This window comes from Penaeus vannamei, chromosome 11 (assembly GCF_042767895.1).
Source record: "Penaeus vannamei isolate JL-2024 chromosome 11, ASM4276789v1, whole genome shotgun sequence".
Lineage (NCBI taxonomy): Eukaryota > Metazoa > Arthropoda > Malacostraca > Decapoda > Penaeidae > Penaeus > Penaeus vannamei.
The window spans coordinates 40853788-40866287 of NC_091559.1; the positions used below are offsets into that span (position 1 = coordinate 40853788).

At 34.8% G+C, this 12500-nt stretch overlaps 2 protein-coding genes across 2 annotated transcripts in view; one reads left to right on the plus strand and one right to left on the minus strand.

The window, feature by feature from the left end:
* Positions 1-4849, plus strand: part of LOC113825175 (26S proteasome regulatory subunit 10B) — a 5716-nt gene extending 867 nt beyond the window's left edge. The window contains exons 2-7 of the mRNA XM_027377985.2: positions 1640-1833; positions 2011-2172; positions 2575-2724; positions 2967-3191; positions 3942-4104; positions 4303-4849. Coding sequence (XP_027233786.2) covers positions 1640-1833; positions 2011-2172; positions 2575-2724; positions 2967-3191; positions 3942-4104; positions 4303-4493 — 1085 coding nt within the window. The 3' untranslated portion in view covers positions 4494-4849. The remainder of the gene's footprint in view (positions 1-1639; positions 1834-2010; positions 2173-2574; positions 2725-2966; positions 3192-3941; positions 4105-4302) is intronic.
* Positions 4850-7731: 2882 nt separating this feature from the next.
* Positions 7732-12500, minus strand: part of LOC113825174 (tRNA (guanine(10)-N2)-methyltransferase homolog) — a 6632-nt gene continuing 1863 nt past the window's right edge. Inside the window, exons 3-11 of the mRNA XM_070127296.1 lie at positions 12417-12500; positions 12053-12209; positions 11587-11703; positions 10872-11046; positions 10485-10588; positions 10223-10364; positions 9813-10026; positions 9532-9658; positions 7732-8327 (exon numbers count right to left, since the gene is read on the minus strand). The exon at positions 12417-12500 is cut by the window's right edge and continues 5 nt beyond it. Of these exons, the coding sequence (XP_069983397.1) occupies positions 7896-8327; positions 9532-9658; positions 9813-10026; positions 10223-10364; positions 10485-10588; positions 10872-11046; positions 11587-11703; positions 12053-12209; positions 12417-12500 (1552 nt within the window). The 3' untranslated portion in view covers positions 7732-7895. The remainder of the gene's footprint in view (positions 8328-9531; positions 9659-9812; positions 10027-10222; positions 10365-10484; positions 10589-10871; positions 11047-11586; positions 11704-12052; positions 12210-12416) is intronic.

Consider the following 12500-nt stretch of genomic DNA (forward strand, 5'->3'; position numbering starts at 1 on the left):
TACTGAGGTTTCCCGGGGGTGTCAGGGGCCGAGCCTCCCATCAATCCTCCCTTCCGGGCATACCCAGTCAAGGCAACTTAGATTGATGAATATAATTTTGACATGTAGTTTAGGGTATAGGTAACCTTATGGAGGGAAATGGACATTGCTGTCTTATAAGAAATAGTCAGAATCAATATAGTTTCAACTGCAACAGCTTGATATTCACTGCTAAACGATGAAAAGAAATTCATGTGTAACTATATGCTTGGCAGAATGATATTTGGCTAATTATCAGTGTATACTTTTAAAGTCTTTTATTTGGAAATTTCTATTTTTTATTATTATTATTATTTGTGTGTGTGTGTGTGTGGAATATTCTTTCGTTGTTTATCACTATTGTGCTGTTGTTCTCCATCGCATCTGACTATGTGATGAGGGACATAACTTAAGCAAAGTCAAAGTTGCTTAAGTGTGTAAGCCTAGGTTTTGCACTTTATTTTTGGGAAGAATTTGCATGATTTATACACAGGAAAACAGAACAAAACCATTCAAGAAGCTTTAAATTGTGCTTGTTGAGACTTTATGGGAACGAGAGGCGAGTTTCATCTATACTGATTGCCGTACAATACAAATGCATTAAATCATGATTGAACAAAAGTAACTTTTAAATATGAAAATGATTGCCCTAAGTATCCTGAAGATCCTATCGATATATCAATAAAATGTCATTAATTGTTGCTCAAACAATAACGGGATTTTATTAACTTTATTTGCGTCATTTTGAAAATGCCGTGCAGTTCTCCAATCCCCTCTTGTCTGTAATATGGGTCATACACATTAATTTGTGCAGTGTAATAACTTTGTCGTTATTGTAAATATTTGATATTATTTCAGTGTTACTGCTGTATTGTCATATCTTTTAGAGCAGAAAGAAATTCTCCTTCATGTAACGTCATGTGGGTTTTATCGATGCAAGAATCTCAGTTATTACAATAAATGTACAAATTTGAAACTGCATCTTTGTTTTGTTTATAAAAGGAAAGAAAGGATATTTGGTGGCAATTTTTAAAACTTATGTGCCTGTAACTTTGTTATTTTTGAGTCACATTGGAAGTACATAGGAGATTAGTTTCTTAGAATTACTTGCTCTATCGTTTGCATATATTATTTTTTGTCTGTGACTCCGCCACTGGCTATCAGGACAAATTAGTAAGGCTTAGGTATTTGTTGTGAATTATTGTGTATGATGTTTGAAGTGGAAAGATTTATTTCTTTGGGAATTTCCATAAGAAAAATGTTATTTTAACTTATCAAAACTGATTCTTATGTCAAAATTTTAAAAATGTATTTGTATCATTTTGTTGTTATCTGATAAATTCAGATCGTTTACAAAAGGAACACCAAGTAAAGCCCGAGCATTATTACAAACATGATAATATTTTAGCATGAACTGTGATCCAGTTTGTCTTTGGTGTGAAGAATTGTGGTAGGGGTTTGCTGCAATCAGAGTTTTATTTATGTTTTATTTGAATAAAATGATTTTAAACTTATGATTTTTTGTTAATCTGAATGTTCATGGGATATAGATTTCAGAGTGTACATTTGCACATTGATTAAACCCGAGCAGACATTTCATTTTTTAATTTCTTGCCAACAGAACGAGAGGAGAAGAAGGAACTAGACAAACAGTATGACAAGAGCGAGAATGACCTCAAGGCCCTGCAGAGCGTCGGGCAGATTGTTGGGGAGGTCCTGAAGCAGCTCACAGAGGAGAAGTTCATTGTGAAGGCAACAAATGGACCTCGATATGTGGTGGGATGCAGGCGGCAGCTAGACAAGGGGAAGCTCAAGGTAATGTTGCTTTCTTTGTGAACCTGATAGTTGTAGAGAGGAAGAGTGTCTCTCTCTCGCTCTCTTTCTCGCTCTCTCCTTTTTTTTTTTTCTTTTTTTTCTTTTTTTTTTTTTCTTAGTTGGATAACAGATCATTAACAAGAGGTAATACAAAACTAACAAAACATTATCCCTCAGCCTGGTACTCGTGTAGCTTTGGACATGACGACGTTGACCATCATGAGGTATTTGCCACGTGAAGTTGACCCCCTAGTCTACAACATGAGCCACGAAGACCCTGGTGATGTTACGTACAATCAGATTGGTGGTTTGGCGGAGCAGATCCGTGAACTCAGAGAGGTAAGGTTCTTTGCCATTGGGTAATGTCAAAGGATTTTTAAAGTCTTTGGGATTGGGTCAAAATTTGAGTTTTTTTGGGGGGACGAGGTTAAGTGTATACAAAAGAAGTAAATTTAAAATGTAAATTTCTGTTGATGATGTGTGGTAGATGAGGAGCTTTGAAGCAATGTTTTTGTTTTCTGAATTTTTGATTTGCAATTGAAGTTGAATCAGAAGTGAAAAAAATACAACTTATGTAATAAGTGTTGTGTAGACGTTGGAGGTAAGATTGTTTTTAACGTCAGGAATAAATTTTCAAAATAAGTATTTGTTTATATGCACTATATACTATAATCAGTACTATTCAGTTATACTTTATAAGTTTTATATCCCAACAACATGAGCATTCCATTTTTTGTGCAGGTCATCGAACTTCCTCTTCTTAACCCTGAGCTGTTCCACCGTGTAGGAATCTCTCCACCCAAGGGTTGTCTTCTCTATGGTCCACCAGGAACAGGAAAGACCTTGCTGGCTCGTGCTGTCGCATCTCAGCTTGACTGCAACTTCCTGAAAGTAAGTTGGCATAGTTCCTTTGCTTTCACTTGCAGCTCTTTGGCTCTAGTACTTCGATGATGATGATTAGTTTTATTTTTTCCTCTAGTTATTGTCATAAGATAATTGAAGAGGTGTTGCCCAAAGCCAGATTATTTGCTGCTTGTTTGTATCTGTCTGTTGTCTAGAGTACTTTGCTGTGTATACTTGTCTGAATACTGGAAATTATTCATTTGTTATTTATATATTAATTTTTATTTCAGGTTGTGTCCAGTGCCATTGTAGACAAGTACATTGGTGAGTCTGCCCGTCTCATCCGAGAAATGTTCAACTATGCACGTGACCATCAACCTTGCATTATATTCATGGACGAGATTGATGCCATTGGTGGAAGAAGATTCTCTGAGGGTACATCAGCTGATCGTGAAATCCAGAGAACTTTGATGGAGTTGCTAAATCAAATGGACGGATTTGATTCTCTCGGCCAGGTTTGTGCTTAAATATGGTTACAGTTGACCTTATGTTTTCTGTTCTTGGTTTAATCGGTACATTTTCTTTGAAGACGGATGAAGTAGATCACAAAGTAAGCTCTGTAAATGGTATGAGAAAATACATAATATAAGTGTTTCCTTTTTTTCTTGTTTTAGTATATCTGCAGCATCATAGTTTATTAGAAAGATCACTGTTGATAACATCATCATTCGAGATGTTCTATAGTAATTACATTAAGCTAATTCCCAAATTCAGTGAATAATTAGATTCTCAACTTACTGTCCATCAGATTAGCTACTGTGTAAAAATAGAAAATGTCATATGTTACCAATATTGCTGTTATTTATTTTTGAGTGTGAAGAACATGTTGCTTAAACCTATATTAATGATATATTGCTCCAATAGGGGATTCTATCTTTTAAAAGTTACCATTTATCTACATTTGTCCCAATCATGAGAAAATCTTCCCTAATCTAACCAGATACAGACTAGCTTCTAACACATCCTTTTTATTATATTTTGATTTTTGATAGAGACAAGATCCTTAATTGCCCTTTGAGGACCTTGACCATCTGAGACTTAGGGTTGCATTAATTCAAACAGTCTAAATATACTGAGTTGAAATTAATCAAATTGGATCTACTGTAATGAAAGGAATCAAAATAGATTTACTGTATATAAAGTAGTTTTACAGATGGAAATATTTGTTGATGAACCAATCTAATTACTCTATTACCTAATTTCAGGTCAAGATGATTATGGCCACCAATCGCCCCGACACCCTTGACCCTGCTCTCCTGCGTCCTGGCCGTCTGGATAGGAAGATTGAAATTGCTCTCCCCAATGAGCAAGCCAGGTTGGAGATCTTGAAAATCCACTCTGGTCCAATAACAAAACGTGGAGAGATTGGTAAGTTCCAAATGAATTTTATGCAGTACATGTAGCTAGATAATAAAATTTTTGGTTATGAGTCTGAGTATAGGTTTTTGCTGGTCTTTTTTTTTTTTTTTTTTTTTTCCCCTATTCATTATATTCTTTTATTGGTTTTTTGTCATTTTTTTTTTTCTTGTAATTCATATGATTATTGTAAAAATGTGTTCCCCCCAGATTATGAAGCTGTTGTCAAACTGTCTGATGGCTTCAATGGTGCTGATCTCCGGAACGTTTGCACAGAAGCAGGTCTCTTTGCCATCCGCAATGAGCGCGACTATGTTATAGAGGAGGACTTTATGAAGGCTGTACGCAAGGTTTCCGACAACAAGAAGTTGGAGACTAAATTAGATTACAAGCCTATCTAATCCAGTAATGTAAGAATGCTGAAGTGTGTATACATGGTATATGCTAGCCTTTCTGTGACCACTTATCTATTTCTGTATAAGATGTTATTCCTGAAATATTTCTAAAGTCATAGGGTTCTAGGGATTTTTGTTTTTTTGTTTTTTTCAACTCAAGTTGTTTTAAATTGAGACTGAAAAAAGTTATAAATGCTAATGAAAATCTTTCACGCACATAAATGTTTTGTGGTGAAAGATCCCGACTTCATATAGAAGTTATATATAGGAATAAATGTGCTCATATTTTAATATTTAACTATCTTTTCGGCTTATGAAACTTGTACATGTAGAAATGGAAGTAAACTTTTTTTTTGTATAAAGTATTTTCTTCTCCTTCCAAGATGATAAAAGAGTTCAGTAATTTTTGAGGAGCATTAGAAAAAATATAAACTGAATAAAAATATTGTAATTCTGTCAAAACGAAGAAAGATGAAGTTTATGGCCATACATAAAAAAAATTGATAGCTTTTTGCTTCCATTTAACAAAGATATTTTGCCTGGACCCACCAGGGTGGAGGGACCATTTGAATCTAAAGTCTACATAAGATTTTAAAATATCACAAAGGAGGAATGTTTTGTAATATACATGATTTTATGATCTAAAAAGGTAAATAAATATCAAGGAACAAGGTGTTTTATGCCTATCTGGTAACTATTAAAACCTTCACTATGTTTTTGGAATATTAGAACTGGCCTGCCTTACCTGCTTTGTAATGGCTGTACCATTAGGCTAATAGCATTGTGCCGTTTTGGATTACATATAATGTTTCATACATATTGTGCATTGATTTTTTTTCTTTTCCCTTGAGTACATCACAATATGGCATTTGCCATAATAGCGAAGGAAAAAGAAAGGCAGATCTCTTTAACAGTTCATGGCTGTTTAGACTTTAATGCATTAACAAATATCAACTTTCACAGTGTGATATCCATTACTGCAGTTACTGGTGAGCATTTTAATATAAAAATTTTAAATATAGGTTGGATTATTACTCTAAAAAAAATTAGCTTTTGTGGACTAGTGATGGTGGCTATGACTGGGAATGGTAGTATGTATGATGAAATGAATAGTCAACTTAAATGTTATTTGTCAGAAATATTTGGTGTCAATAGGAATGGCAGCATCAACATAACTTTATAATACACAAGACGAGTTATATGGAAATCAAAGGAAAAAATTGCGAATGCATGTGATACAGATGTGATGATACTCTCTGGCAACTAGTACAGTGTCTTCATTTAATAGATATTTCCTTTTCCAAAACCACAAAGTATTTTATAGTCTCATTTAATTTTTTTTTTTTTTTTGTTCTGTGTATGTAAAGAGACTGATCCCCTGATTACAAAGAAAAATATTCTGTGGAATGCTTTTTTTCTGGACAAATAGATCCAACACAACTATGCAAATTAAGTTTCCTAGTATTCTAACAGCAATAATTTGGAACTCAGTGGCTTTCCTTGTGATGGGATGGCAAGAATGCATGCCATGTCTGCTACGTCTTTTTGTTTATTGATTGTCCTTACACACTGATGGCTCCACTTAATCAACAGAGTCAGTTACTAGTCCTACCTAGCTCACCAATTTACCATTTTCCTTGACTTTTGGATTTATTTATTTTTTATTTATTTATTTATTGTTATTATTTTTTTTTTTATTCCTAATAGTAGTTAACATTATAATAAGCACAATGATGATAATATCTATATAAGTGGCTTTAAGAAAATATTTTTCCCCCATAAAAACAAAGGGAAGGGCACCCCCAGTCCCTTGCTCGTTAGTGTCATGGGGTGCCAAAGAGACAGACCAAGGTCTAAGGTAGGGGATCATCCCTGCTTTGGACTTCAGTCCTTGCCTCAACTAATTTTGCAGGGTCTTTTCTTCTCCCCTATTCTTTTTCCTTCTCATCTTCATCCCCTTCTTCTGTGCACATCCTGAAGTGTAAGAGGGATGAAAGGCTGGCTTTGTATCAGTCCTGAATGGCATTTGTTCTCAGTTTGCTCTTCCCTTTACCCTTTTCACTGCCAAATTTTATCCTAATCATTTACTAACTTTTAACCTTTTCACCACAATACTTTATCATATTGCAGTATGACCTTTGATGCATTGTTATATTTTGAATATGCCGCTAATTCCTTAGATGTTAATGTGGCAGAAATTTTTCAATAAATCAATCAATCAAGGAAAGGAGAAATCAGCTGAGGACACATAGGCTTACTAATTGGCTCCTTGGTAGCCGAGCACTTGTGAAGCCATTCACAAAAGTACATGATAGTAGACCATTTTAATTACTCGGCACCACTGGGTTAAGATCTAAATCCTGGGCTTGACTCTCAACCTGGCCTTTCCAAAAATAAATGCTAAGTCCCTACCATTCTAGGTATCCCTGCACATGGAAGAAAGAAAAGGAAAAAAAATATCAGTGAAGTCCCAAGAAAGTGCACACCTAGTCCAGGAATCCCAAATGGCATAATTGACTGTCCATGCCCAAGCTTTTAGCTCCTACTAGAGTTCTATATTCAGACCTTTATTTGCATGGAGAATGAAAAACACTTTGGTGTACTATAATACCCAAATATTTTAATTCTATCCATTCCATTTTGGATGATTTGGCTTTTTTTTCTTTTTTAGCAAGGATGATTTTTGCCATATTCTGCCCAGTGTGCCACACACACCTGAACAACAAAAGCTTTACTTTGTCCTTTAATGCTTAAGTTATCTGTGTTTGGACTTTCATTTATGCAGTAGGGAATTCTAAATAATCGATCCATTAGCTCCTACCTTGTCAAAAAAATGGTCTTGTCTAAGAAAAAGAAAAAAATTGCAGCACCTGATTGTCCTTGGAAAAAAACATGATTTTGGTACTAGAAATAAATTGTTTGTAAATTTTGCAAATCAGTAAACACTTGTGTGACTGCAAATAATTTTTTCAAGCTTAATTAATTATGTCTTGGATGTGCAATGCCTATGGAAAGCATGTTCTGTTTCTGCTAATGGTTCTTTTTCATATACAAAATTGTTACCCAAATAAAAGGTATAGTTTTTAATTCCGTTTTCAATCCAAGTTATTTTATCTACAAGATTTACAGCAAGGACTTCATTTTTATGAAATTAGAAAAGTGAAAAGAAAAAAAAATTCCAACTTTGAACTTTTTTTCTGTATGTTCTTAAATTCAATTTTTTTCAGGAAAATGAAAGTTTGTATCAAGTGAAGACTTACTGTGTTGTAATTGATTATGAACCATAATCAAAGAAGTTTCATAAAAAATAACAGATTTCTATTTTTCATATTAAAAATAAAAAAATTAAACAAAAATATTTACAAACACTACTTGGTTCTTAAACAAGCTTGATAACATTCCCTCAATTTATGCAACATTCTGAACAGCATCACTGCTACTTGTGTCCTCTCTTCTGCCTTCTTGCTGTTTTTCTTCCTGATTTAAAGTGCATTTGTCACTGATGACTTCAGTACACTCCTCTTTACTTCTGTCTTTCTCTAATTCATTAGGACACTCAGCGCTATCTGTCGGTAAGTTTCTCTGTTCACTAAGAGAGGTTTCTGCAACTGGCATGTCAGTGCTACAAGAGGCTGCTTTCCCTGAGGCACCATCCTGAGGCCCGCTGTTTTTGGTTTGAGACTCCGTCAGTCTGTATCCGAGACCTTGTCCTCGCTTGTCTCGTGGGAAGAGGCACTTCATGTTAGCTCTCTCCTCTTTGGTCATGTGCGAGGCTTGGAAAAACTTCTCTCTGAACTTCGCTGTTAGGTCTGTCACTGTGGCTGTGGCAGTTTCCCCTTCCTTGAAAGAAAAGAATATTATCATATTTGGGTATCCAAATGGTGTTAAAGAAAAATATAAAAACTGAAAGATAAACAACTTTTCATTGTGAATATGAAAGAGCAATGGTTCTTGAAGTTACAGATGATGTATACATCATAAATTCACATCCAGAAATGTACAAAACAGTCTATATATATGAATATGTGCACTGAAATGCTAGTAAAATCAAGCATCTCCAGAATGATTAAGATAAAAGCAAACACATGAGCTGGGATATGATGGCCCAAGGGGAGACACAAGACAGATGTGGGAGGGAATGAAGGAGGGCTGGAAGAATCTAATTTGATCAGAAAAGTCAGCAAGATGATGTGCCTAGGAAGCAGCAAGGTGGCCGTCCGTATACAGCATTAAGAAGGCAGAGATCATGATTCCCACTAATTACTTGTAGATTATAATAATCTACTATGAATATCCTTATATATCTAAGCATATAAAACCAAGTGAAGGAATGATTTGTAGACCGTATTACATGAAGGAGAAAAAGAACTTTTTAAATATATCCCTCCATGGGGGAAAGACATACAGAGAGACACTGATGTGTACAATCACATCACTACAATTAAGGACTTGACAATTAGCAGGTTAGCCAGCCAAAGAATAATATAAACACCAGAGGTGGTGGTACACGTGAGCTGCAGCATTCGTCTTCCTGACTGCTGATCAAACCAGGTTCACTTCACATCTCTCTCATGTCTCACTTGTCTTCACTTCGGACTTCATTCACTCTCATCTCAACCATTATGTGGTTGCTTCATTTGATTGCCCTGTTTCAGGATGTATGTGTACTCATGTATCAAGGCATGCATATACATAGGCAGAAATACTCAATGAGTATTGATGTATGTGTGATCATATACATGCTTGTATGATAATTTGTGTGAATGTATGTAGGTGTTAAAGTACTTGTATATATTTGTACATGACTGTATGTATGTTTGTGTATACATGTGTGCATGAGTAGAGAAGTTTATGCTATGTACTTTTTATTTAATCTTTCCTAAACATTTAAATCTACATTTTCATAGCTGCAACAACAAAAATGGAAAAATACAAACTGATTACAATTACCTTAAAACAATTTTATTACCAAAATAGAAATAGAAACCAAATGAGTACAATATCATTAAGGATTAAGAGGACATTGCAGTGTGGGCAAACAAACCTCTGGATGTCTCGTCTTGCGTAAGGTGATAAGCCTTCTGCTGGAATGTACAGTGAGAACTTGCTCACAGTTGGATACAAGTTCCATACATGGATGACTAGGAACCAACCCCTCATGGTAATCTTCTCTATAAAGATAAGTTTTCCATTAGTATAGCTGATGAACTACATATACTATCTTTTTAAATGTTATTTGCCAGTATTCCAAGTGTTTAAATCATATTTTGATTCCTCACCTCCTAAATTCACTGTTTTAAAAGCCCCTGTATCAATGTAACATACCTAAACACAGGCAACCAAAAGACAAGCCTGCCTCCTATCACCATATGGGTTGCGGCAAAATTGATGAGATCGCGGAACACATCCGAGAGGCTGTACGAAATCTTGGATGGGAAGTGCTGTGCTGCTGGAACCTGCTGCTTGGCCCCCTCCTCATTCACCTTTAGATTCTTGAATGTCCCAACTCGCTCTGTTGATTCTCGGATCCCATAAGGTGCTGGAAATTAATAAAGGACAATTATGAACTGTATCTGTTCAGCGTGATTAGTTGTTTTGTTCTTTTAAATCCTTTTCATATAAAAAGCAGTAAGCTGCTGTATATTTTAGGAAAACTTTTCTTTATTTTCTAATTAATAATTTTTCTGTTTATAATAACTATCACACCCATTAAGACGGAAACTATGACGTCTTACGATCTGTTATGATTGCATCAACATACGGAGCTCCTCTCCAAAACGGCCTTGCATTATCCATCACAACAACATCCATATACTGGTTTTCTAATCCATACTGTTTCAAATTGCTACGAATTGATTCTTCAGCAGCACGTTGTTTCTGCGAACAATAACTTCTGTTAAGAATCTTCATAGTGCTTCAGCAGAATACTTATTTTTTCCAAATCCCCAAAGAAAGAAAAAGTATAAGTAATTTTACTATGACAATGCCATGACATACCTGACTATGTCGAGTGGGTTTTGTTCTTGCATGTAGTGTGAGGTAGTCTATATCCCAGCCCCAAACATATGCCCCTCGATGTGCAGCCGCAACTAACACAGAACCTAAAAAAAAAAGAGGAAAAAAATATATGAATACATCTCAAAAGGTAAGCATAAGTAATGAGAGGACTAACGATCAACATCTTCAATATCAGTCATATAAGGAAATCCAGCCATTGTGGTAAAATAATAGATTAAAAGAAAATGCCAGTAAAAATCTAGAATTAAGTATATAAAAAAATCACAACCCAGTATTAACAAATAGAATTAATACAGTGAAATCATATAAATAATAAAATTGGTAAGACAAATAATGATAATAAAGCACACTAAAACCCAATCTCACCGGTGCCCACAAATGGATCTACCACCACTTCCCCTGCCTGAACTTGCGCAAAATTTGCCATGATGAAGGAGAGCTGCGGATCCATGGACGTGCTCCCAATGTAAGTCCTCTTCTTAAGCGAAAACTTGTCTATCAGTTCCCTCTGCCCATCTGTGATCCATCTTCCAAAGAATATCTTGGTTACAAAAAAAGAAAGAAAAAAAAAAGACGGAGGATTAAAGAATGATAATATAAGAGATATAAGTTTAATGGGTATATATAATATATATAATATATATAATATATAAAGAGTTAAAGAATGATAATATATGAGGTATAAGTTTAATGGGTATATATAATATATATAATATATACAGAGTTAAAAAATGATAATATATGAGGTATAAGTTTAATGGATATATATAATAAATGAGATAATTCATAATAACTTGAAAAAAAGAGAGAACAGTATAATAATACAGAGTCACCACAGCATATGAGGTCACCTATATTACATGTATATGAATATCAATTTCCAAAAATTCATGTCTTTCGCATAACCTAGAACAGTAGATACACCAAAGATAAAAGTGTATCCTGAAAAAGAATGAAACTAGGTATTTTCGCCTTCAAATAAAATTCCTCTTACAGAAATTGAACCTATTTGATGTTGATAATTATCTCATATTCATATTTATGCAGGGCCTAATAGACCAAATACAAAGTCTTTACTTACTTTATAGGGCTTTTCTGGTACAATATTTGGGTGTAGACCATAGTACTCAATCAGGTGTAGGCAAGTGTCTGCATTTCTCAAATTCACATTCCCCTCAAAGGGTAAGTAACTGAAAGACTATACAAGATAAAAATCTAAGCATTATGAATGTACAGAACACTATATAATATCATATATATATACACTTAGAGGTTAATCTTCAGCTTTGGTAACAATGCTAAAACATTTTCAATAGAAAACAGAATTGTGTATGTATAGAAATGCACACATACACACACACACACAACATACAAATACATAAATATGCTCCCATACACGCACGTGTGCCCTTAAACACAAACACTCACATAAGTAATAGCAACATAAAGAACATGACTGATGATACAACTAAATAATATAGCTTTTTTCAATGAATAGGTGACAGTTTTTCAGTGAAGGAATAAATGAGTGATGAAGCATCACTCACCTCTATTTTGTTGAGCTTCTCGGCATTCTTGAGTGTCTTATTGAAGGTCTCCACCCTGACTTTGAATGTCTTGTCTCGGGTGATGTGTGGCTGGATGAACTCGAGTGGAAAACTCTTTACACTGGCATGGAGCTCTTCCTCGGTCTCACCCTGGCCCCTAGAGGAGAGAAAGATCACATGAGGGAATGAGGAACTTAAGTACTCTTCATTTTCTTCTGTCTATCTATGTCTGTTTACTTTTGCAATATCAAAGGCATCCCAGTCTTTATTTCATACCTTTAAATTATTTTTCCACTTCTACTCCTAACATATTCTTAAACAACAACAACAACAACAACAACAAAAAACATACAAATAAGCTTACCATATTTCATAGCATGATCTCACCAGCATACTTCGAGACATGAGTTTCCTTGCTTCCTTTTCGCAACCCATTTCTACAATAACA